Source organism: Gymnogyps californianus, chromosome 13 (assembly GCF_018139145.2).
Source record: "Gymnogyps californianus isolate 813 chromosome 13, ASM1813914v2, whole genome shotgun sequence".
NCBI lineage: Eukaryota > Metazoa > Chordata > Aves > Accipitriformes > Cathartidae > Gymnogyps > Gymnogyps californianus.
Genome location: NC_059483.1, coordinates 9102483 through 9125314, shown reverse-complemented (window position 1 = coordinate 9125314; position 22832 = coordinate 9102483). Strand labels below are relative to the sequence as shown.

The following is a 22832-nucleotide window of genomic DNA, read 5'->3' as shown; positions in this document are numbered from 1 at the left end:
CTTACTGCAAGTTTTATATATCAAAACCCACAGTAATGGAATTGAGCTGGCTATACTGAATGTATGTTTCCTAATGCAACAGAAGATTTGAACCACATCTCTGCAAGAGTTCAGCTTGTTGTTGGTGGCAAGTCTTAGGGAATAGACTTTATCCTCATTCTCCCTTTGTCAATAAAATCCCTTGCTGGGGAGGGAAAGCACAATCTAAAGTCTTTTGCTAGTGAAAAAAAAAAGTATGTTCTTGTTTTCTTTTGTTTCTATGATTCTTAGTAGATCTGACTTCACGCTATCTGCTTGTTCTCTTTGTTAGGCAGTAAGCAGATATGAGAATTTACTAACGTAACAAAGCTGTCCATTGTTTCCATTCATACTGTATCTGCTATTGAGATGGTATGATTATTGAATGAGACACAGACTCCATAGTGATTGAGAGAGTGTTAAATCTTCAGAAATGGCAGTGCATGTGGTTAGATACTGATATGGAATAAATAAAGAAATAGCAAGAGGTGGACAACATATAAATGTATAAGGAAAAGCAACTTAAATAACTTAGCCAGATGGTAAATACATAAATCAGAGGACCTTTTGGTTTTAATATTAAAATTCAAGAAGTGACAGTGTTATATTAATAAAAACACTGTATTAATAAAATATGACTTCTAGAGTAAACAGTATACTATATTCACACGGAAACATATTTCTTTTATACAACACATTATTTTGCTGATGCAAGGATATGTTGCAAGAATAAGTTAGTACTCTTAAAACAAAACAAAACAGCAAAATAATGGAGTATATTATGTTAACATACAGTAACTAATTTTAAAAATATTCTCCTGAATTGACATGCACAGTGTTGCAGGTTCAACCGATCTAATTATCTGACTAACAGTTGCAGTGAGACCTGTAAAAAATGATTAATATTACCAACAAATGTTCCAGCTTGCAGTTGCTCAGACCATAAAACTACAGGTCCAAGATGAGAAACTGTTTCTAGAAGCCAGCCATGCCTATTTAATATAGATGGCTAAATATAACCTCAGCCATCAGGCAGGGAATGTGGGCATTTGCATCAACAAGATGAGGGCTGTCTGATTTAAGACGACTCAGCTTCAGGACTGGATCCTGATACGTTTGATAAAAGACGCATTCTCTGGAGCTGTACTGCTTGTGTTCTTGGCTTCTTCTGATTCACCCCCATTTGTGCCTGCTAGCTGGGTAAGTGGCTTTCACCTGTACTGTCTGCTGGGAAATTCTCAGTGCAAACACACTGGCAACATACCCCTGGCCAACATCCCAACGCTCACACTGTACTGTAGCACCGATCACAGAAAACAAGTCCAATTGCACAGGGGCTGCTCCTGTAGAGCTGCCCTAGTACTGAAAGGAGGGCAGAAAAATCACAGTGTTTTTAGTGAGTTGTCTTCTGGCTTCAGAACAGAGCTAAACGAGACCCTTGTCCATACTTAAATGCTCAGTTCCTACGGGATGCCTGAAATGATTTAGTGATGGAAGACGCAAACGCCTGTCTCTTCCGTCACTATAAACACTTACTACCTTACTGCCTAGGCTGAGCAAATGCTCAAGAGCAAATCTTTTCACAAAAGCCTTGATGTGAAGCAAAGAGCTTGATAGTGAAGTAGGCAGTCAAATCTGTGCTCTTCCTGTGACTGACACCCAGAATAGTAACAAAAATACTCATTTTCACTACAACGGTGCTTCTTTTAAGGGGAAACATTTTTCACTAGCATTTTGTAGTAGTACAACCTTATAAAATGATTAGTATAACCATACTGTTCAAGTTCTTACATTTATATTAATGATACATTTATAAATAGTTTCCAAAGGGCTAGTGAGCAATTAATAGATGCTAAAGCCAGGACTACAGTGCGGTAGAGACAGCCATAGGTCAATGAGTAACATCCTAGTCAAGTTATTGAAACTGGTTGTCATTGCACTGGCTTTAGCATTTGCTCAAAAAGATCTTTCAACACAGACACACACACACAGAGACACACACACACGTACGTGTCTGCTGGCTGTAAGATAAATCAGCGTTCTCCGAGAAGCTAGCATGAAAAAAACCCATTGCAAACCCTACTTTTCCAAGACCTCTCAACTCACCAGAGAACAGACCTACTCTGTATCCTCCGTATTTGGATGACTGTGCGAAGGACAAGTGTTCCACATTTCTCTGCGTGGATTCATACAAGCACACCAGCTGCTCTAGCTATAGGGCAAGGACCCCCTGCAAATTCAGCAGCTCTGCAGAGGCAGATTACATAGCCCTCATGAGCACATTACATCGATGCTTTTCCCCCCCATGTTTTCAATTCTTAACAGTATCTCTCTCACTGTTTGTGATTTCTATACCTAACTCCTCCTAGCATAAGGTGCAGAGTATTCAGCAATGAAAATAGAAGAAATACATGCTTGCAAACTGCCATCTGGTCAGGTTATGGAGGGCTACATATTTCAGCCTTGATTGCAAGCACGAGCATAGAGAAACCCTTTTAAAAGACTCTATGTTGTGGAATAATTCCTTGGTTAGCAGGGGATAATGAGATTTCCTTCTCACAATTCACTGTAGAGATCCAAAGCAGGACAACAGTAAGCTCGGTGGAACAGACAGCCACGATGATCTACCTTTTCTGGCCAACCTGAAGGCCTTTCTTCAAAGCAGAGGAAAGCCATGGAAAAACATACTGCAGTGTTCCCAATTCCCAAAAAGGTCTGCTGGAGAGGTGGCAATGGAAGGCCATGACTTGGATGGGAATTGGCTGATCGAAACTGTTTGAGAATCAATGGCCAAAACTTCAACTGTGCTGCAGTATGGACACGTGGGGGGCGAAGGCAGTAGATACAGGAGGGCAAATCAAACAAAATAAGTCTCTGACCTGACTTTTTCTGCAAGTTCACTGTCCATCAGACAAAGAGGAGCAGGTGGTCTGCCCAGGAGGCAAAAGATGAAGATGCCTTAACATTTAGTTCTGAACAGCACATCAAAAGTGTCAGAAGATCCTAGGAACGACACCCCTCTTTTCCCTTACACTGCATGTGCCCACCCTCTGTGCATTCGCTGGTGCCTTCCTTCACCGGGTCACATCGCATTAAGCCAGCATTTGCAAGTTGCGCTTTTGTGTGCGAGACACAAGAACAAAATACCAACTAGTGAAAAAAAACGCACAGTGCATCTTTTCACCAGATGGACACAAGCTTCTTGTGAAAAGCACCCACTTTCCTGCTGGAAGAAATCTTTTAAATACCCAAGTCCATCCTGGGCTTTCACTTGAAACTGCAACGCTCAAACCACTCTGTAACTGGAACTCCAGAAAGGGATAACCATTACAAAAGACCTAAGCAAAGATCTTTTATAACTGTCAAAGTATAACTTGAAAATGATAGATAATGGCATACCCAGGGACAAAGCATTTTGACAGGCAAGTACCACAGCCAAGTACCACAGCCAAGTACTTATGGACACCTATAGTTATGCCACTAAAGTCATTAAAAGCCAAAATGATGTCAGCTTCTGACAAAAAGAAAAAAGCAGAACAAATTGCTTATTGACTGCTTGACTGAGGCAGACAGGTACACAGAATTAACTGCCTCTGTTTCATAACAGACAAGGAAATACAAACATATTCATTACTAAAGCAGAGCTCTGAAACTAAAGTTAATGCTAACTTCAAAGTGCAATTCTGCTTGAAGGAGTGGCTGTAAAAATGGCATTCTCCTACTCGAAAGATCTATTTCTTGTATGTTTTCTGGGTCACATCTGCTTATTTGAAACAAGATTTTTTAGAATTTTTAATCCTGTTAGCCTGCAGACCAAAGACAGCAAATGGAAAGTGAGAGAGGCTCCTGAATGCCAGCCACTTAACCCCACTCAAAACAGAGGGGATGATCAGGTGTCAAGAAAAGTCCTGAGATTTGGCAGGCAGAATCCTTACGGATGCCGAGGATGCACAAGAAAGAAAGGAAAAAAACCTGGGTACTCAGACTCCAGGTTGCATATGTGAGGCTGGCTGCCGAACAAAATCTCTTTTCCTTGTAAACGGAACATATTTGGTGTGAAAAGCCCTGAAAGACCACACGTTCTTTTATACAGCAACCTCCGAGAGTGCAGTGCCACTTAACTTTGCCTAGAGAATCACAAAAAAGCAGGGAAAATAGTCTCTCCAGAGGTCACCTGGTCCCAATCCCCTGTCTGAGGCACCGTCAGACTCATGCTGTTTGCAAAGGGTCGATCTTTCTCTTTTAATACTTTTATTAGAAGGAAAAGTCAGTTCTTTTCCTTTGTAGGATCTGACTTGGCTTTTTAGAGCAAGCATGACAGGGTTCAGCAATGCTTCAAAACCTGTGAAATAACAACAGTAATCCAAAGCACATGCCACGTTTTTATCATTCACCAGCTCTTGAGTTCAATTTGGGTTTCTCTCAGGCTACCCATTTCTTGCTGGTAAATTCCTAGTTCTCCAAATTTAATAATTGATTCTGCTCGAATCATCTCGCCCGTGTTTCACTATGGTTTCTGCATGCCTAATCCTACAGGCAAGGGAGCTGGGACCCGGCAGAGCTGCCCTGGGACACAGGGACACGTGCAGCCATCAGCCGTGGGGCTGACGCGAGCAGCACAACCCTGCACTATCCCTCCACGGGGTGGGTGGAAAAAATGAGTATTGGGAAGAATAAGTACAGCAATGACTCACATAGGTTATAGGGCTGGACTGAACATAGTGAAGCAAGGGTTTTTGTTCTGAAAAGGAGCTATTTGAGTTCAAAAGCAGCATTGGAAAAGGCCTTTTAGAACGGGATCCAAAAAGCCATGCCAGCTAAGAAGGTTTTCACATTTTCATGCTTCCATGTCCAAAGGCACACGGTTCAAACTGAGGCAGCAATGCATTTCAAAACGCAAACAGCATTTCCCTCATTAACTTGAAAACCCTGAAGAGATCAGGCCTTCTATTTTTAGCATTAAACTAGAAAATCTAAAGCACTTTCTGCATGTCCAGTCTAATGTTTGCTAATTCATCTCTGTATGAATCTCCATCCATTTGCACCCAAATTCCGATTGTATCAAAGGAGGTTTCCTTACTTTACTGGCTCCCATGACTCCCGCTCAAAGCCCCTGTGAATTGACTGTGCAATTGAGGACTCCATCAGATCGACATATCTAACAACAAGTGGAGCAAACAGGTCTTGGAGGTGTTTGTGGAATTTTCCATTGCACAAATTATCTAGAATAGATAAATAAAAGTATAGTAAGATACTACTGTTACTAAAACCTCTGTAACAAACCACAGCGTGGCACTTCATTACACAACGAATTTGTCAGCGAACAGGAAGAAACTTCAAGAACATAACAGGAGCTGGCATCAGGCACCAGTGTTCATGACAAAGACAGCAGGAATGGCTTCTTACTCCAAACAAATAAACAGACAACGAATCTTCTTTTCCATTAATGTCAAACTTACAAATACATTATTACTTCCTGCAAATAAAACGGATGTAAGAAATACAGCATGGCAAACATTATGGCTTTAGCAGGTACGAGAATAATTTCTTCTTTGGTTACTCGCTACCATGACGCTGGAACATTGCTCTCTGAGGATGAGTCCCTGGCTTTTTCATGTGGTCTTAGAAAGCTAACTAGGGCCCTGCTCTGGCACCGAACTGAAGGCAATGCCAATTCTGCCACCAGCTCCCCGGGGAGCGGTCGGACCACCCGGGAGAGTGCCAAATCCTCACAGGTTTTGAAGGCATGGGCTCACGTGCTTTGGAGAAGAGCCTTATTTCACAAAACACTATTCTCCTGCTTCCGTTGACTTTAGTATTTTCCTCCCTTCAATAAAATCTTTTAAAGCAGGGACTGTTTTACTCCATGTTAAATAAATGCAGTACACACATATAAAACGATACACACATTAATGACAGTGAGATAGAGTACCTAATTCCCTGCTTGAGAAGATGAGAGACTTGAGAAGATGAAGCAAAATAAAAGTTCAACTTCTCACCTTCAGCTGAGGCATTTGATTTAAGGGGTGTCTGTGTGCTTTTTTCTAGTGGAAATGGAACAAAATCAAGCTGATGCTAAAAGAGTATGTACTGTCAATCTCTACCCATCTCAGTTCTCTGTGCAGTACGGAGAGGCTGAAAGTATTATCAGTAACCTGAGCTGCCCACTGAAAAGGAAATGATCAAAATACAATACATACAGTCACTACGGAGGGAATCGTTTAGAAGCTGAAAGAGCGGAAAGCTGTCCCAGGTGTCTGGGGGTTGCACCTCTAACGCAGCATCCATATCCACTGCAAACAGTGACAGGAAGGTCTCCGCGTGCTCAACCATTAAGTCTGACCACCAAGCAAAGGCCTTCAGAGTTGGTAGAAAAAGATAATAAAGAAGTATATTAGTTCTGATAAAGCACAGGGAAAGATGTTAGGCCACATATCTCAAAAAAAAAGTGCATCCCATGGAAACTACCTTTATTGTAAAGAGAACAGTGCTTTAAAGTGCTAGCCTGCACAGACAGTGCTAATCACAGGAATTAGGCACTGCTATTTTAATACAAAGGTTTCTTGTAGAGGTTCTATTCAGAGCTCCACCGTAAAGGCACGCAGCTGTAACGTGGCAGAGAAGGTTTCGTCTGTTCAATTTACAATAAATGACTTCATTCAGCTTTAATTCTGCTAATTATCAGAAAAAAATCAACTAATTCTTATTCTAAAGTATAGAAATTTGGGAGTTTCTTTACTGTGCTTGTGGGTTTTCTGCTGTGTTTTTCAACAGTTTGAACTTTATTTGGATTCACTACTTCTATTTGTCTTGAAAAACTAGAAGCCTAAGACATTAAAATCTGTCCTAAATCACTCACACTCTCCTTTAGAGATATTTCAAACATCACCAGTAAAAGTTATTACAGCACTGTTCATTTTACATGGTTAGCTATACACATCCATAGAAACACACTACCACCTTTATAATGCTACTGCTCAGGAAACCGATTACAAAGCTCTATTATCAACATGCCAAGATAAAAAAAATATCTACGGCAAGCCTGTATTTTCACAGAGGCAGGAAAAAAATGTATCTAAACTTGAAAACCAAAAAATATCAGTTAAGTAACTCATTCTCATGCACATGGGTCCTTAAAATTCACTGTACGGGCTCTCTGACGTGACATTCACATCATACATGGCTCAGATGTGAATGCTGCAAATGCATGCATGCGTGTTTAGTAATCACTTCTGGCTGGGAACATGCAATATGAGAAGTGCTGTCATTAGGACCATGTGCTGTCATTTTGAAGTGATAGGAAATTACTCAGTGACTTAAGGATCTAAGAAGCTGTTTTCCGGCATTTTGCAAGAAAAAGAAACCTCTAGCATAGGCACAAGACTGGAGATGAAACAGAAAAGACTGGGAATAGATGAATCAGTTCGAAGAGGAATTGCCAGTCAGGGAGGGGTATTTTTTGCAGATTTTAGCAGACATGAATAAGCAGAATGGACTTTCACTTTCTCAGGGTTCAGTTTTGATTCACTGATGAAGAACTGCAGTGATGTGCAGAGCACAACTCCAGCTGCTGGTTCACTTGGCCATGGAGAGGGAGCAAAGCCCCCAAAACAGGTTACTGCCATCGACCCCTTTAATTCTTCCTATTTTGGCCGGACTTCTCAGCTGCCAGTGATATTGGCAGGGGGTCTTTGGGACTATTTCCACTCCTTCGCTTCCCCAAAATATAAAGCAGACTGCCATTGCCCTGCTATTATTCCATGAGTTGATATAAAACCGGTGTGAAGACACCAGTGCATAGGTTGGACGCAGCGCTGGGCATTATGCGCCCAGAGCACATCCAAGATGTAAAATAACCAAAATAACCAAGTAACACCCAAACTAATCTTAGTATTGGGCCTGCCCTGTCATGAGCGTGAAGATGTAGATGTAGATGAGGTGGGCTGTGCCATGAAGGCATGGCTTCAGTGTGCCCAGGGGCAGGCTGGGCAAACGCCATGCCCGTGGAGTGGCAACACCAGCAGGTTACAGCATCCCTGTGGTCACGGCATGGGGAAAAGGTGGCTACACCGGGCTCCTTCGTCTGCAAACTGCCCCCAGCCCCACGCACATGGAGGAAGCCGTCAGGCACTGCTGCAGCAACACGTGCCCTGGGGTGCTTGGAAAGCTCAGAGACAGCGGTGACGGTGGCCCTGGGCGTTTGCAGAGTCGTTACTCTGGAAAAGCCAAAACCGAGGCGAGGGAGCCCGGAGGGCTGAGCACGCGTGGCAATGCTCTTCAGCTCTTCCTCCCACGTTTGGTGCTGGTGTCCAACCGAGCGCACGGCTGGACACCTGCCAGTGCCGCATCAGGGGGTGTCAAACCGCGGCGAAACCACACAGGAACCACAAATGTCAAGACCCAGGTCTGCTCCCGATGCCTGCCCAAACCTTCTCCCCAAAGCGCAGGTGGGAAACAAGTGGATGCTGAGCAACGGGGCTGTGGAGGGTCCTCTTAAAATTAGCAGCGCTCGCCTGTGGTTTTCAAGGAGGATGTCAGGGCTATCCTTGCACTGGCGTGGTTTCTCTGGCTGTGCCTCTGCCTGCCAAGAGCCTGCCACACTGTCTCCCCATCAGATACTGCCCACAGGTCTGCGGGCAAAGAGCAATTGCTACGAAGGACCAACGGCAACCGGCATTTTGGGGGGAGGGAAAAGAGGGGAGAATATCTTCTGCAACAAATCCCAACATAAACACTTCAGAGTCCTGCAATAAAAACCTGCTTCCATGAAAAAGGAAAAAAAAAAGCTAGTTTTAAGAGAAATTATGAAGAAAAGCATGTGATCATTTGTGGGAAAAAAATATGCCCAAACCACTCACAGTTTCTCTTTTGCTGGAAAAGTCAAATTTTAGCTCTGTAAGTCTCTAACTTATGTCAGGATCCTCAACCTCCTCCTCCCTAGTCTCGGTGAGCAGGACCTTCCTGCGGTGGGAGCGGTAACACCATACTTTCAAAATCTCCTTCAAGATGGTAACATTTCATTTATTTACCATCTACTTACCTGCTTTGCTCAAAACACAATGTAAAGGGGAAAAAAAAGTGTGCTTTCTAGCCAAACACACCTATTATTGTGTATTTTACACATGGATACACATGTATATATGTATGACCTCAAGGAGTTAAAATACATATATACATATACACATACGTATACATAGAGAGAGAAAACACAAGTTTAAAAATAGGTGAATGCCATCGTCTCTGGCATTTGTCATCAGTCATCCAGAGGAACGGAAAGGGAGGTGGGAGACGTGATGGGAGAGATGACACAATGACAGAGACCTCCCGCTCTCACAGATTACAGACGTAGGCACACGGTTTCTGCTGCATTTCTGCCTGCGCTGGTTTGCTTCTCTCTTACAGGTAAGACAAACCCAACTGACTAGACACAGTACTTCTGTTGTAATGTTTTTTGAATGTTTTCCATGCTCTGTGTATTATTTTCTGGGTTCTCATTAGGGAGTCTGCCTGGACGTCCATGTGGGGAAAAAAGGGGCATGTTTTAATCGCAAAAACTATTGGTTTTCAGTAAATTAAGGCATTTCTTCAGTAAGCGGTGCAATTTAATTTTCTGCTGAACATCCGAAGTAGACCGAAGAGTTGCACCTCGCAGGTCGAACCTTCTCCAGGTGAAAGGACAACATGTCAAAAAAACTTCACCTGGAATAATTTGAAAAAAAAATGTGCAATACCTCAGCAATTCTCATTGCACAGTGAGATCATAATGTGGCTACAATGCATAACAAAAATCAGTGAGAAACCACCCAGCCTCTTCTCTCTCTTCCTTTGGGTGCAATTCAAAGTGTGCAGAGAGCTGGCCAACTGCCTGTACACTGCTGAAATGCCACAGCCACCCTGAGGACAGGGATTCAATAACGTACCGACAGTGCGCTGGGCTTCTGGAGAGAGATGAATTTCACCCTTCCAGGTCACCGTTCAGAACAAGGGACCGGGATGCCTCCTATCCGTGTTGGCATTAACCTTCTGTCTCTAATCAAAACCTTGTGACACAAAAGATGCTGGAGAACAGTTTTGAGTCTTCCTCCTGGTGAGGACCTTGGCAGCGTGGCTGGCTGAACGCGACTGGCCCTGTAACCGCTTCCTTCAGAAGTCTACTATTTTCAAAATAACTTGCATTTTAAAAACAGCTCCTTCCCGGCTGGTCGTACATCCAGCCTGTGCTGGTGATGAGTGGAATAAAACACTCCTTATCCTTGGACAGGTTACCACAGCTCACGTGCAAGCGCAGTGCTCTCGAGCACCTCCTCGCTTTTGTAAAAATGAAGTTTATTTCACTCTTCACCCCGTATATTCTCTCTCTACATATAAATACTGTATATCCAGTACAAGGCACATACAGACAAAACCAGAGGAAGACCACTACCATTCTAGGCACTCGTGTAGTACTTAGTCCATCTCCACCACAGTGTACTAGAGGTCAGGTGAATGCAAAACGACAGAGGTAACAACAGGCTGAGGAGAGAGTCCAGGCAGGTAGGGTTGTGTTGGGATGTAACTGCAGCGCTCGTAAAATATATCCATTGCTACATGCATGAACCAGACTACTATGCCACATTTACCCTCCTGTGTCAGGCTACCAGCTCCGCAAGCAGCCGACTCAAAAGTTGCTGTTACATTCCTTGGTCAAAGTTACGGAAGCGAGGGCAACCCGGGTAGAATCCCAGTAGGAAACATGGCACTGAGAGGGCATGCACAAAATATGACAGGAGTGACTCGTTTCATTCGGTTTAGTCACATACCTCTTTCCCCTGCCAGGATCATCCAAGATTGAATGAATAGTAGAAAAACAGGGAGGAAATTTAAATATGCAATCAGGCATTAGTTGGGTGTTGTGGATTGTTGTGTATTACCAATAAGTTAAATTATACTGCAAATTTAATATACACTGGAATGATTTTTAGGTGATTGTGAAATTATTTATCAAATGCTTTTAATGCAAAATATAGTGAGTATATATATATCAATGGGAAGGAAAAGAGAAAATAGTGAATGTGTTACATTACCTACAGTCATAAACAATAACTGTTCACTCTGAATTTCAAAATGATTAACTTTCCAATACGTATCCAAGAGCACCAGATTTATAGAGAACAGCGGGCTCAATCCTGCAAATACTTACACAGGTACGCAACATCATTTGCTCAGGTAGAAATGTCCCGACGTGCTAAGAGCGGGACTACAGCCAGCAATGTCAGCTGCCTGTGGGGTCAAGTGTTTCCAGGATCAAGCCTCATGATTTTCTGGTCTATGTTTGACTATGACATGGTTTCAGTGGTTTTAAAACATGAATCTTTTCGTTAAAGTGCTTTCAAGAGTTAAGAGTAGTTCTGTTAGGCCTTAGATAAAAGTGCTTTGAAGAGTTAAGAGTAGTTGTATTAGGCCTTAGACAACCCAAATAATGAGTAACAAAGAATAATTCATCCTAATGTCCATGACTAGTAATTGAGGTATTCCCAATAAGCCAAGGCAGAAGAGGCCAACAGGAAACCAGGTGAGTTAACTGTGTACCGCAGGGGCCCAGGGAAACCCCTGGAAACAACCTGAACGCTCAGAAAGGGACAAAAAAGCATTGTTTTGTTTTGTGGTGATTTTCCTTGCTCCAGCTCCGGACAGCAGGAGCGGTAAGCTGCTGCAGGGACCCCGCTAATGCTGTCTGGAGGCACAAACACAAGACATTTTTTGGAAATACGACCTTTCTGAAAAGTGGACAGGCTTGCTCTTGTATGTAGTTGGTGGCGAATATATTTGGCCAGATTCAGCTCCTGCTGGCGCTGTATGAAAGGCTGCAGACTGATGCAGAGGAAAGCAGAACTGAATTAATTCTCCTTTAGCCCTCCCTCCCCTCTGCAAAAGCAATCTTCCTGAACTGTACTTTGCCTTCATCGTACTCGAGCACCACTATTTAAGAATACTTTTGCCTGTTAAAGAAGATAACCCAGCACCAGTTGGGAAGACATCACACAAATATACAAAGCTCCCAGCAAGCCACCGGAGCCTGCTGAAGACCTGGGGGACACGACCTCGCAGGGCGACGCTGCTCACCTCCGCATGGTGTTCTTCGTTTTGCTGTAGGACTTCAATTACCAATTCTGCCAGACGTATTGTATCTTCTAACTTTTTAGCTGGTGTGACTAACCGGCCTACATTCTCTGTAGTACAAGAACTCGAGTTAAAAGGGAGGCAGAATGAAAAGCTAGACGTACAGTAAGTTATTTTAGAGGTTTAAAAAAAAATCCCATAATATTCTACAGCTTTAAAGATCTTTCATGCATATGTTAAATGCTTATATAATTAGTACTCAGCAAACCAGAAAGCCACATTCGTTATTATACTATGAAAATACAGTGCTCCAGCTCCACATTTCACAATACTGTCAGAGTTGTTTTGCTTTATGGTGAGACGGTGGCACTTTATTAGCTCCAATAAGAACATCACATTCCCTAAAGACAGCATCTGGCCACTAATATACGAACAACATGTATCCTTCAATGTAGATGATGCTATTATAGAAATCATGCCTATATTATTTTAAAATTCTTTTAACAAGATCAATTCAAACAAATCTGTCTGTACTTTTAATAAATTGTCAGACTCGAGCAATTTAAATGTCACCTGCTACTGAAAGCAAAAATTGCAGGTCTGTCTTGCTCCAGGATTTAACTCCACAAGGGTCAAGGAGTTACGCATGCTGGAGGGAGTGGAAAGTGGTAAATCCCACTAGGCGTTCATAGGTAAGATTTATATGGGAAAAGAGATGCAACTTTACAGCAAAAACCCCGCAAACAAACCAAAGAGTTTAAATCCTGGAGCTTGGTGTTTAGCTATGTTGAGCTATTTTGCAGCATTTTCTGAAGACTTTTAAAAATAATTAAATTATATTCTTCTAGGTAATTTATGTTATATAATAACATATTAAACATCCGAGGTGCTAACAATCTGGAACATTTAGAGTATTTCACTAGAAATAATATAGAGAAAAAGAAAATAATCACATTTTCATTGAACGACAGTTTCTGCAGAGCTGGCTGAGTGCAACCACGGAGGTTTCTGTGAGCTGACACCGCAGCTCCCTTCCCTGAGGCGTGCAAAATCTCCCTGCGACGGTCGCCCTGAAGAGAAGCGGAGCAGGAGACCTGCTCCCCGGGGATCCACCTACGCTGCAGCACGTCACCATGTTAACTACAGACATGTCCCTCCGGTTAAGAACCGGGTGCCAATCCCGGCGCTCTGGTGCAGCTAGGGTGAAGAATGGCATTGCACTTTGGTAGCTAGACCAGCTAATTCATACCTCTGCACCGACGTACGTTTTGGCCTTCCCATGATATCAAAGGCGGAGAATTCATAAACGGGTGAAGTACCAAAACCCAAAAACCAAATAGCCAATCAATCCGCAATTAGCAGCGTACAACAGACTATATGTCCCCAACACAGCAAAACGCTAGCAGTGCATGCATTGAAGCGCTGTAACTACCAGCCACGCTGGGATTTCCAAAGGAGCCCAGCTAAGCCAGCAGCTTGGGTCATGCCAACACGCAAGGTGCTGGCTGGGCATCTTGCTCCAGCCTTCTGCACACACTAGTTTTTTGCTAGCATTTAGGTCTTCTCTACTGATGGGACAGAAACTTGTGGTTGCACACAGGTGGCAACGGCTCTGCTCCACCAGCTCACCTGGGTGAAATCCCTGCCTTGCTGAAGGCTTGGTGAGCTTCGAGGACTTAATTCTCCCCCTCAAAATCTTGCCTGCTCCTAGTGTTCCCTGAATACCTGTTTACAGGTGGCAAATTTCCCACAAAAAGGAAAGCCATATTTTTCAGAACAGTCACATCTGGGCAGTCGAGCGAGGGGTACACGGGCTGGTTTTCGGAGGAGCTCAGCAACCCAGTCAGCTGAGGTCTGGCATTGCAGGTGCTCAGCTTGGCTGAGAGATGCCACATGGTAAAGCATCATGCAAATGAACTCTACATTCTTGCTGATTTATGCCACAGAGAGGGGCCTTGGGGGTTTCTTCTCCAGTTTTCCTTTTGTTTCTTGTATCACTGGAAACAAAAAAAATCCAGGTTCCCCTGAATATAATCTATTGGGCAAATACTGAAATTGGAGAACTGCTGGTTAACTCCTCGTTCTTTCTGCTATTCAATCCAGCACCTCACTGGCTACAAGAAGTAGAAACCTCTTCCTTTTGCAAAAGGAGTCCAAAGACATATCCCTAAGTAAGCTCTGGTTGTTTCTGCACCTCCGAAGCCAAGGGGAAGCTTTTCCATTGATCAGAGCAGCATCAGGCCCATTCTCATTTGCAACACTGATCTGCTCTCAAATACAACTAAAAGACAAAAGTGTTAATAAGAACAACTGCTCAGAGATGCTGTCTTTAAAGAAAATATTGATGCTTATACAACTTTGGCAGCCAGCAGATGTCAATCTTAATTTTTTTTCTTCTTATTTTAAATATTTCCCTGGTTAAGTTACTATACATCAGAATATTCTGCTAAGATAGCTGGAGCACTGACAGTTACATGAAACGTATACGATATACTTATCAAACATTTCATCCAACATCATGTAAAGCTCATACATATTTATAGTTTTCATGCAAAATGTTATGCAACAACAATGTTATTTTGTGCTGACGTTGATATTTGAAAATGTTGCATATGTCAGACATTGCTAGACAAAAAAATGTGGACATTTTGAAATAAATGCTACCTCTAAATCTCTAAAACCTACCACATCGCGCTAGGTATTTTGTATAAAGTTGCACATGAGAACTAGCTTTCTACTACTACACAAGCAACTGCTAGACTAGAAAACCACTGAATAAAAGGAAGGAAGACTATTACAGTACTTGGCGGCTGTTTGGCCATGCCTTTGAGCATATGATTTATCATGTTAGTCTGCGGTTGAGGAGATGATGGTGGCCCAGCCGGTGGCTTAGGCTTGGACGGACGGGCTGCTTGTGCATGACGGAGAGAGACGCCAAAAGTAAAGAGACAAATGACTTCATAAACAGTGACAAAAAGATGGAAACTTCAAAAGGAACATAAGCAGAAATGATCAAATACAAATGGAATAAGCTGCTGGGTTTTTGCTTATCGGTACTTGAAGTATTACACGGTAATGACACCATTTGACAACACATATTTTAGAAGTCAGCAGATTCGAACATCCTACGGTACTGTGCAATCAGAAAGCTAAAAATTCAATGCAAGTATGAAACTGCACTTCATGCAGCCACATGAGGAAACGGAAATAGGTTAATTCAGTTAAAACTCTGGAATTCAGAAAAGGTGAACTAAAAAAGATGGCTTTAAGTCAGCACCCCAATGCTTAGGTACATTTAGCAATAGAATAATGAGCCACAGGAATTAATTGCTTTGCAAATATCAATTACACATTTTAGAATTAAACGTCACTGTTGGTTAAAGGGAGCTATAAAATATTCTTGTGCAATTTAAACATGTAAAAAAATCTGTCACTTAAAAATATGTGGTTCCTGATCGTTTCCAGCTCATTTAATTATTTTCAACTTGGAATTCTAGTGGCTTTTATATCCTGGGTTGAATCATATATAAAAACTTGCCAGCTCTATCAAATATGTTACTTGCTATTCCAAATGTTAGAATACTGCAATCAGGACTTGACCCATCTGTCATATAGTTTACAATATCAGCATAGGAAAAATTCAAAGAAAATAGCCTTTCCTTTTACATACACTCAGAGAATAAATTATATACTGTGAATATATTAACACAATAGTTTCTATTCCATTTAATAATAGTTTTTAGCAGCATTGTGACTATTTTTAATAATGCCATTTGCAAGGAATCTGGCATATTTATCTGGACATTCTATTGCCAAAAGTCCTTGCCATTTTGCTTGCATTTTCCAGTGGGGGGGGGGGAAATCATTGGCTTGTGCAAAGTAGATTTCTGATTGCTTTTAATTCTCACAGACTTATAACACTTATCAAAGTATAATAAAGAATATTCGAGTAAACCGTTAGTTAAAGAGTATGAATTAGATTGGTTCCCCTCTCCATACATATAGATATACATACGTACATAAACACACGTACAATGCGCACGTGCACGCATGCACACACACACACACACACACACACACGTTTTTAGTCTTTTAAGCTGTGTAATGATTTAATTCAGACTCTGAGATTCAAGCTACTGGTTTCTGGCTTTTTTGTTGTTGTTGTTTTGTGATAACAGGAAAAGCAAATCTATTCGTTCATCTCTGGATGATCCTTGTTCAATGTTTACCAAGGGTGGCTTTGTCCCCAGAAACAAACCTCTCAGCCTCAAGTGACAAAAATAACTGCTTTTTGGGCATTGGCCTAATGACTTTCACTCTAATTTAAAACATAAGCAAGAATTCAATTTGGCTACTCACTGATGGCTCCTGAGCTCAACATGTAGATGTAGGAAGAATATTTCACTCCCCATCACTACAGAGAGCAGTTTGTGCCAAGGTCCCCAGATGGGAAGGGGCTGCGGGGAGAGGGGACCGCACATCTCCTCCCCCCTGCATCTGGCAACCGTGTGGTGGGAACCCCTCGCCACCCACGGGAGTCCGTCGGGCTCCAAAGTTGGCAGTGTCAAAGAGAGTGAGCTCCTCCTAAGCCAGGGGAAAATCGCATCCCAGTATTGCATCCCACTGCACCTCTCAGCGCTGCGACCCTCAAGCACCCTTAAATGTGAATCCAGCCCCTGCATCCCCAACAGCTACCCATCGAAAAATAGATCTCAGACTTCACGGACATGCAGACCCCATAGTGTTGAACGGGCCTGACTTGTGCAAGTGTTTTCTGTCCTAGGGAAAAGTCATTAACAGAGAAGGAAGAGGAGGAAAAGGCAAGCGATGCAGCAGCACCGGGACTTCACAAATCACTAGTGCAGCACGTACAAAACAGCTTGGAGGAGGCTCCCGCTGTGCAGTTGTCAGCACGGTGCCCCGGGGTGGCTTTCACTTCTCTGGGAGGCCTGTGAGAGATCCCCCCAGCGCCTTAGCCCTGCTCCTGGCATCTCCCCGCCACCACCAGCTCTTGAAAACAAGCTTCCACAAGGGATTACAGCAGGTTAAGCAACAAACTCTTGATGTAATTCTGATCTGGCCGAATCTGCACAAATATTCAGCTCTTTTGTTCATTTAAATTTTTCAGACCCAAATCCAGGGCTTTTGCATGATGGCTGCAAAACTCCCTGGAGCCGAAGTAGAGGAGAGGAAGAGTTCTCTCCCTTCCTGGGGGCACTGAACGCCTCATGAGCCCCAACCCACGCTTTTCTTTGTTGCCTCTTTATTTCAAGAAAATTTAAAAGATTAAGGTCTGGCTAAGGAAAGTGATTAATTTCCTCTGCAAATTTAAATAGAAATGGGGCCGTGACTGTAATGCCTCATAAGGCACTGGAGTTTACATGCTTCTCTGGGTCCAGGTGTCGGAGATGATACGTGAGGTCCCTTTCACGGGGTGTCTTGGCTCCTGCTCGGAGCGAGGGAGATGCGTAATGCTGGATGGGGTTTATGGCACTTGCCAGCGATAAGCTGCAGCATGTGTGGCAGATTTTTTTTCACTTTGGCTTTTCTTTCTTCCCTGTCCTTTTCCTCTCTAATCCCTCGCCACAGCCAGTTTAGCATCAGAAATGCTCTTGTATTTGTTGCTCACGCGTGTCAAATGGATAAGATTTAACCACCTCCATCACTGAAATCAGAGGCAGGAGCAGCTTCTTCCTTGCTAACAACCTGACAAAATGCTGTCCTGGACAAACTTCTGCCAAAGGTTTTTACACTTCTGCAAGATACTTGCAAATAAAATACTTGCAGAAACCCGAACTACTTGGCAAATTCTGGGGTTGTGTTTGCAATAAGCTTCAGCCTGCAATGAGTATAACAGGTATATTAGAAAATCTGTGCTACTTTGGGTATTTATATTGCATACAATTCATGGTGTGCGACTTTTTACGGACTGGAAGATTTTCAAACTACTTCCTTCTCACTCAGCATCATGACTTCTGCTAGATGGGCTACTAACACATCAGCAACAGTGAGAATTACACTTGCAATAGGAGAAGAGTATTGTTGACTTTTCATATTTTTTAAAAGCGTAGCCACTGACTCAATGATTTCCTTGTAATAATTAAAAATATACGACCCCTGCCAAAGGCTTTGGTACCCAAGTGTTATGTGTGTGTTCATTTGCGAGCCAATCATGAAAATGATAAAAAAGAGCTGCTGTTCTCAAGATAACTATAAAGAATAATGGACTTAGCCTGAGGACGAGGCAAAGCAGCCTTTTATTATATTCGTGAGATGAATTTGCGTGTATCTGAAAGGGATTTCAGTGATGATATCATTTTTTCTTTCAAAATAAGATGTGTTATCTTAAAAGTAAGAAAAATTCACAGAAATGGTTTTTTTCAACCCAGAAAGAGACTTCAATTCAGCTCTCAAAACTCAACATACTGAAAAGAGAACTGACCTCCTGACTTTCTGATGATTATTCAGCCTAGTGAGGAATTTTTGCGTATCTGAATTATATCTCATGCCTCAGGCAGCAAGTTGCTCTGCAGTTGGTAAGAGACTTGAGGAAAGATAACGGCACAAAGCAGATCTTTGTGATTTCTGAAGCTCTTGTAATAACTTTCATACTGCTTTAAACACTGTCTTTGAAAGGGCAAGAGGAAATCTTGAAAGCTGCATAACAATTCTTCGATAAACACAACCGAATGCCACTTCAAGGATGAAACAAATAAAGCAGCAGTTCAGCAGTACACAAATACAGGTTGTAGCTATGCCTGACTTAAAGTGCATGATTTATTAATGACTTCAGTCTCCACTCTCACATACAAAAAGACTGATGTTTTCATACATTTTGCATCCATATTTATTTGGGTAATGTAATTATATTTTCTTTTTAAGCTTTGTGGCTTATCACAAATGCTGGGAGTGATTGCCCAGCAGTGGCTGGGCTGACAAATCACACAGGACCTCTCCTTGACTCGGACCACGTTAATCAACAGGCAGCTCAGCCCTTAATCCTTCAGCGCTCTCGCTAAGAGTTACGGATACGTGCACAGAGCTTCCCAGGCTGAGATCCAGAAATAGGGAAGGTGAGTGACGTAAAGTGAGCATAGGGACTGTGACAAGGGCCAGTATGAATGCCTTGAAAGATACCACTGCTTCTTAACAACCTGCTGTATTGCTGTAGTCAAAAACCAACCTCTTCTGCACCCACTTCCTCAGCTGAGGATGCTTTCCACGTCTGCTGGGGCGAGTGCTACATGCAAGATGATTCAAGGCCGGTGCCAGCAGAGGCTGATGCTGCTGAAGCCGCCGTGCTCAGTCCCTCTCCTGTGGGTCCCCAGCCTGACGCAGGCACCTGAGAGATGTCTGCCTCTGCACGGGCACCGTGGCTGCCCCTCACTGCTCCGTGGGCAGCACTGACCCCCGCACTGATCAGGGTTTGGCTTTGCACCCACCCCAGCACCACACTGAGTGCATTTTCGAGGGAATTCAGGCTTCCCTGCCAGCCTGGCCAGGAGGGACAGATCTGGGGAGGACGGTGCACACCAGCGACGCAGCGTGGTGAGATGCTGTGCCTCTGGAGCCCTGCTTCCCTGGACAGGGGCTGGGGAGGCTGTGGGACAAGCAAAAACCTGGCATTTTTTGATAGCCCAGGAGCAGCTGATTTCCCTTGGTGACAGAGCAATAGGACTTCAGTGGGTCCATCTACTCTCCAGTTACTTTCCGCTTGCAGTCCATGCCCCATTGCTCTGCCGCCCCAGCACCGAGCAGCGAGGCGAGAGCTGCCTCCATCCCCACATCTCCTTCACTTCTCATCTCTGTGCATCAACTCAGCAGTACCACAAGAAGCCTCTCTTTACAGGGACCAAAACCAAATCACAATATGAAACTCGGTCTGAAAACTAAAAAAACCCAAGTCTTATACTAAACACAATCAATTGTCAAACTGACAACTATCACCTTGGCTGGCACCAGCTCTAAAGCTGCCTGTACCCAACTCCAGCAGTGCAAAGTGGCACTTGTGTTCACGGGATCCCTCAGTGTCACGGCACTCCAACACAGTGCAGCACATTTCACAAATCCTGTGCTTAAGGAATGAAGAAGTTATTCTTTTCTAAAGGAACAATGTATTCCCAACTTATATAAATAAGCAGATGAACACTTATTAAAAGGTTGCACTTATTAAGCTGAGTGTTAGTAGTTTTGTCTGATTAATAATTAAAGCAAGTCATGAATCTTTAATTGTTTTAGTGTAGTGTTCTGTTTAATGTTCTGTTTCAATATTTTTAAAGCAAGGCAACAGGCTACACACTTTTCAGGAGAAAGGACATCAAAGGGCGACATTTGTGTGTTTAAGAAGAAGTTGTTTTCAGTATCTTATTTTTATTCTTGCTTCTGGCAAAACAAATAAAAAGTCAGGCCAAAACCCAGTCACTTTTGACTCCACTTCAGCTGAGGAACTGGTTTCAAGTTGAGTCCTGCTGACCTTGCCCGAAAATTTTTCATTTAAGACGACAGATTTGTGGGCACGAAGCAGTGGAGTCACAACTCCCTGTGTCCTTTCACTCGCTCCAAGCATCGAGAAGAGGCAGTTTTATTTTTAAACAAGCTGGGCCATAGAAACGTCCTTCTGAATTTCTAAATTGTAAGCACGTGATGAGCCGTTGCCAGCAAGCGCGATGCTCAGTGCATTTATTGTGCTTAAAGCACAACAGCCGGCGCTCACTTTAATCCGCTGTAGTTAATGGTAATAGCTGGGATTGTTCTATTTGCTATTTGTTTATTTGCACCTCTCATAGCCATAGAGAAAAATGATTTTCCATTTTCTAAATATTTATTGCTATTCAAAATTACTTTTACTGTCATGCAATAGCTCTAGATCATGGGCCAAATTTGAGCTGCGGAGGCCTGGGGAAGGCAGGATAGAACCTGGCCCAGCCTCTTGTACTGCTTTTTAAAAGCAATTTCCCTTTGCAAACAGAGCTGAAATCAACCTGATCTTTTTTATTTTTTTATTTTTCCACAAAACAGAACAATCTACTCACAAAAAGAATGAACAGTTCAGGTTTCAAGGACTTTCGAACTAGGACTCTGGGATACAACAGAAACGAGAACAGGGGCTGCAGAGCTCCACCATCCCTTCTGAAGAGACGGGCACTTGCGCTGAGCCTTTGCCTTGTTACATGTCACCACAGGTTATAAACGAGAGACAAACACGACTTCTGTCCCAGTGGATCGTTTGTTACACATTAACAAAAAAATAGAAAATTAAAAAAAAAAATTAAAAACCCAGTCCTCCCATCAGGGCATAAAACAGAAGATATGAAAACCAAAAATGAACGTTAGTTTAGTTATAAATGTGCTTATTAGATGTGTTAAATTAATGGCCAAATCACCAACATTTTTTCACCCAAAATGAGCTACAGTTCTTTTGGAAAACAAGAAACTTTCTCTTTACAAAGGCTAGATTCTCCTCTAAAACTGTCTCCTAAGAAGACACTATATTTCTATAAGGTGTTTCTAATCTACACTCTATTCTAAGGCAGGAGGAAAAGGAGATTATGTAGACAGCACAAATTAACTCCTTAAGTATTAATGCATCTCCATTTTCAGCCTGAAGGAGTACATATCTTAAGGAGCTATGAAAAAAGAAAACAAAATAAATATAACTCAACAGTCCTAGCAATTTATAATGCATATACAATTGTTCACCTGCGTCCTTTTGATTCTCTATATGAAAGAGAGAAAGCAACAAGGAGAGAAAAGAGAGAAACAAGAACAGATATGCAGGATTAATGAGCAAGTGGACCGCACAGCCCCCCAGTTATGCGTGATATATGACATTTGAAAAGAAGAAAAGTCGCCCCGTCTCGCCCCCCGCCCCCCCGAAGCATGGCGTTACCAAAAGAAGCTCCTTTCACGGAGGTGAAAGAAAACGCTGCACAAATAGAAAACCAGAGAGGGCGAGCTCTGAGGACACAGAGGGGATCTCCAAGTGACAGCGGGGCTGGGATGTCCCCTCCAGAGCTCGGTGCAAAGGAGTCAGTAAAAAAATTGAGGAGAGCAACTAAAGCGCATCCTTCCGCTCGAGAGCTAACAGACAGGAGACACGTAAGATCTGATGTACAGAGAAAGGACAGCCTTATACGATCTTATACACAGGATTGGGTAAAGATCTTATACACAGGCAAAGGGGTGGCTTTTTCCAAGTGTCCTTTATCTGACCTCTAGCTCACTTCTCCCCGATGTAGCTGCTACCTTTTGATTGTGTACCAGTGACAAGCACTTTACAAATTGGGGTTACACAGAAGCAAAGTAAAAATGCATTCAGGTCACGGACATAAAGAAGAACTGAAAAAACTTACAGACAATCTGAGTTTATCACAAACAGATGGGTTAATTGTCTAACCTGGTTTAGGCTGATAAAAAGTGACTGGACTTCTCACACTGGGTTTCACAGACAGAAGCAACAGACAAGCCAATGCTAAAAGACTTGAAGCAAGGAGAGTGAGTTGGTTTGGATCTGGACTTTCTTGAGGTAATGAAAACAGAAAGAGTGAGGACAGCATGGAGAGGAGGGTGGTAGGTACTCACGAATGGTTAAATCCATCACTTGAGAGGCCAAGCAGAAGACAGGATGCTCATACATTTCTCTCTTTTTCCCTATAAAAGAGGATTTGGGCATGCAAGAGGCTTAGGTCAGAGGTAAAGAGGTTATAGGCTATAGG

General features: G+C 42.8%; 1 protein-coding gene across 17 annotated transcripts in view; it reads right to left on the bottom strand.

Moving 5' to 3' along the window:
- CADPS (calcium dependent secretion activator) overlaps positions 1-22832 on the bottom strand; it is a 225469-nt gene that overhangs the window by 45746 nt on the left and 156891 nt on the right. For 5 of the 17 annotated variants that reach the window (XM_050904396.1, XM_050904405.1, XM_050904401.1 and 2 more), the window contains 5 exons: positions 19062-19068; positions 12121-12241; positions 10818-10826; positions 6219-6375; positions 5099-5240 (listed from right to left, as the gene is read on the bottom strand). In XM_050904396.1, coding sequence (XP_050760353.1) covers positions 5099-5240; positions 6219-6375; positions 10818-10826; positions 12121-12241; positions 19062-19068 — 436 coding nt within the window. Of the gene's footprint in view, positions 1-5098; positions 5241-6218; positions 6376-10817; positions 10827-12120; positions 12242-19061; positions 19069-21816; positions 21835-22698; positions 22768-22832 lie in introns of all 17 variants that reach the window. The other 12 variants (XM_050904404.1, XM_050904400.1, XM_050904406.1 and 9 more) reach the window with 6 other exon arrangements.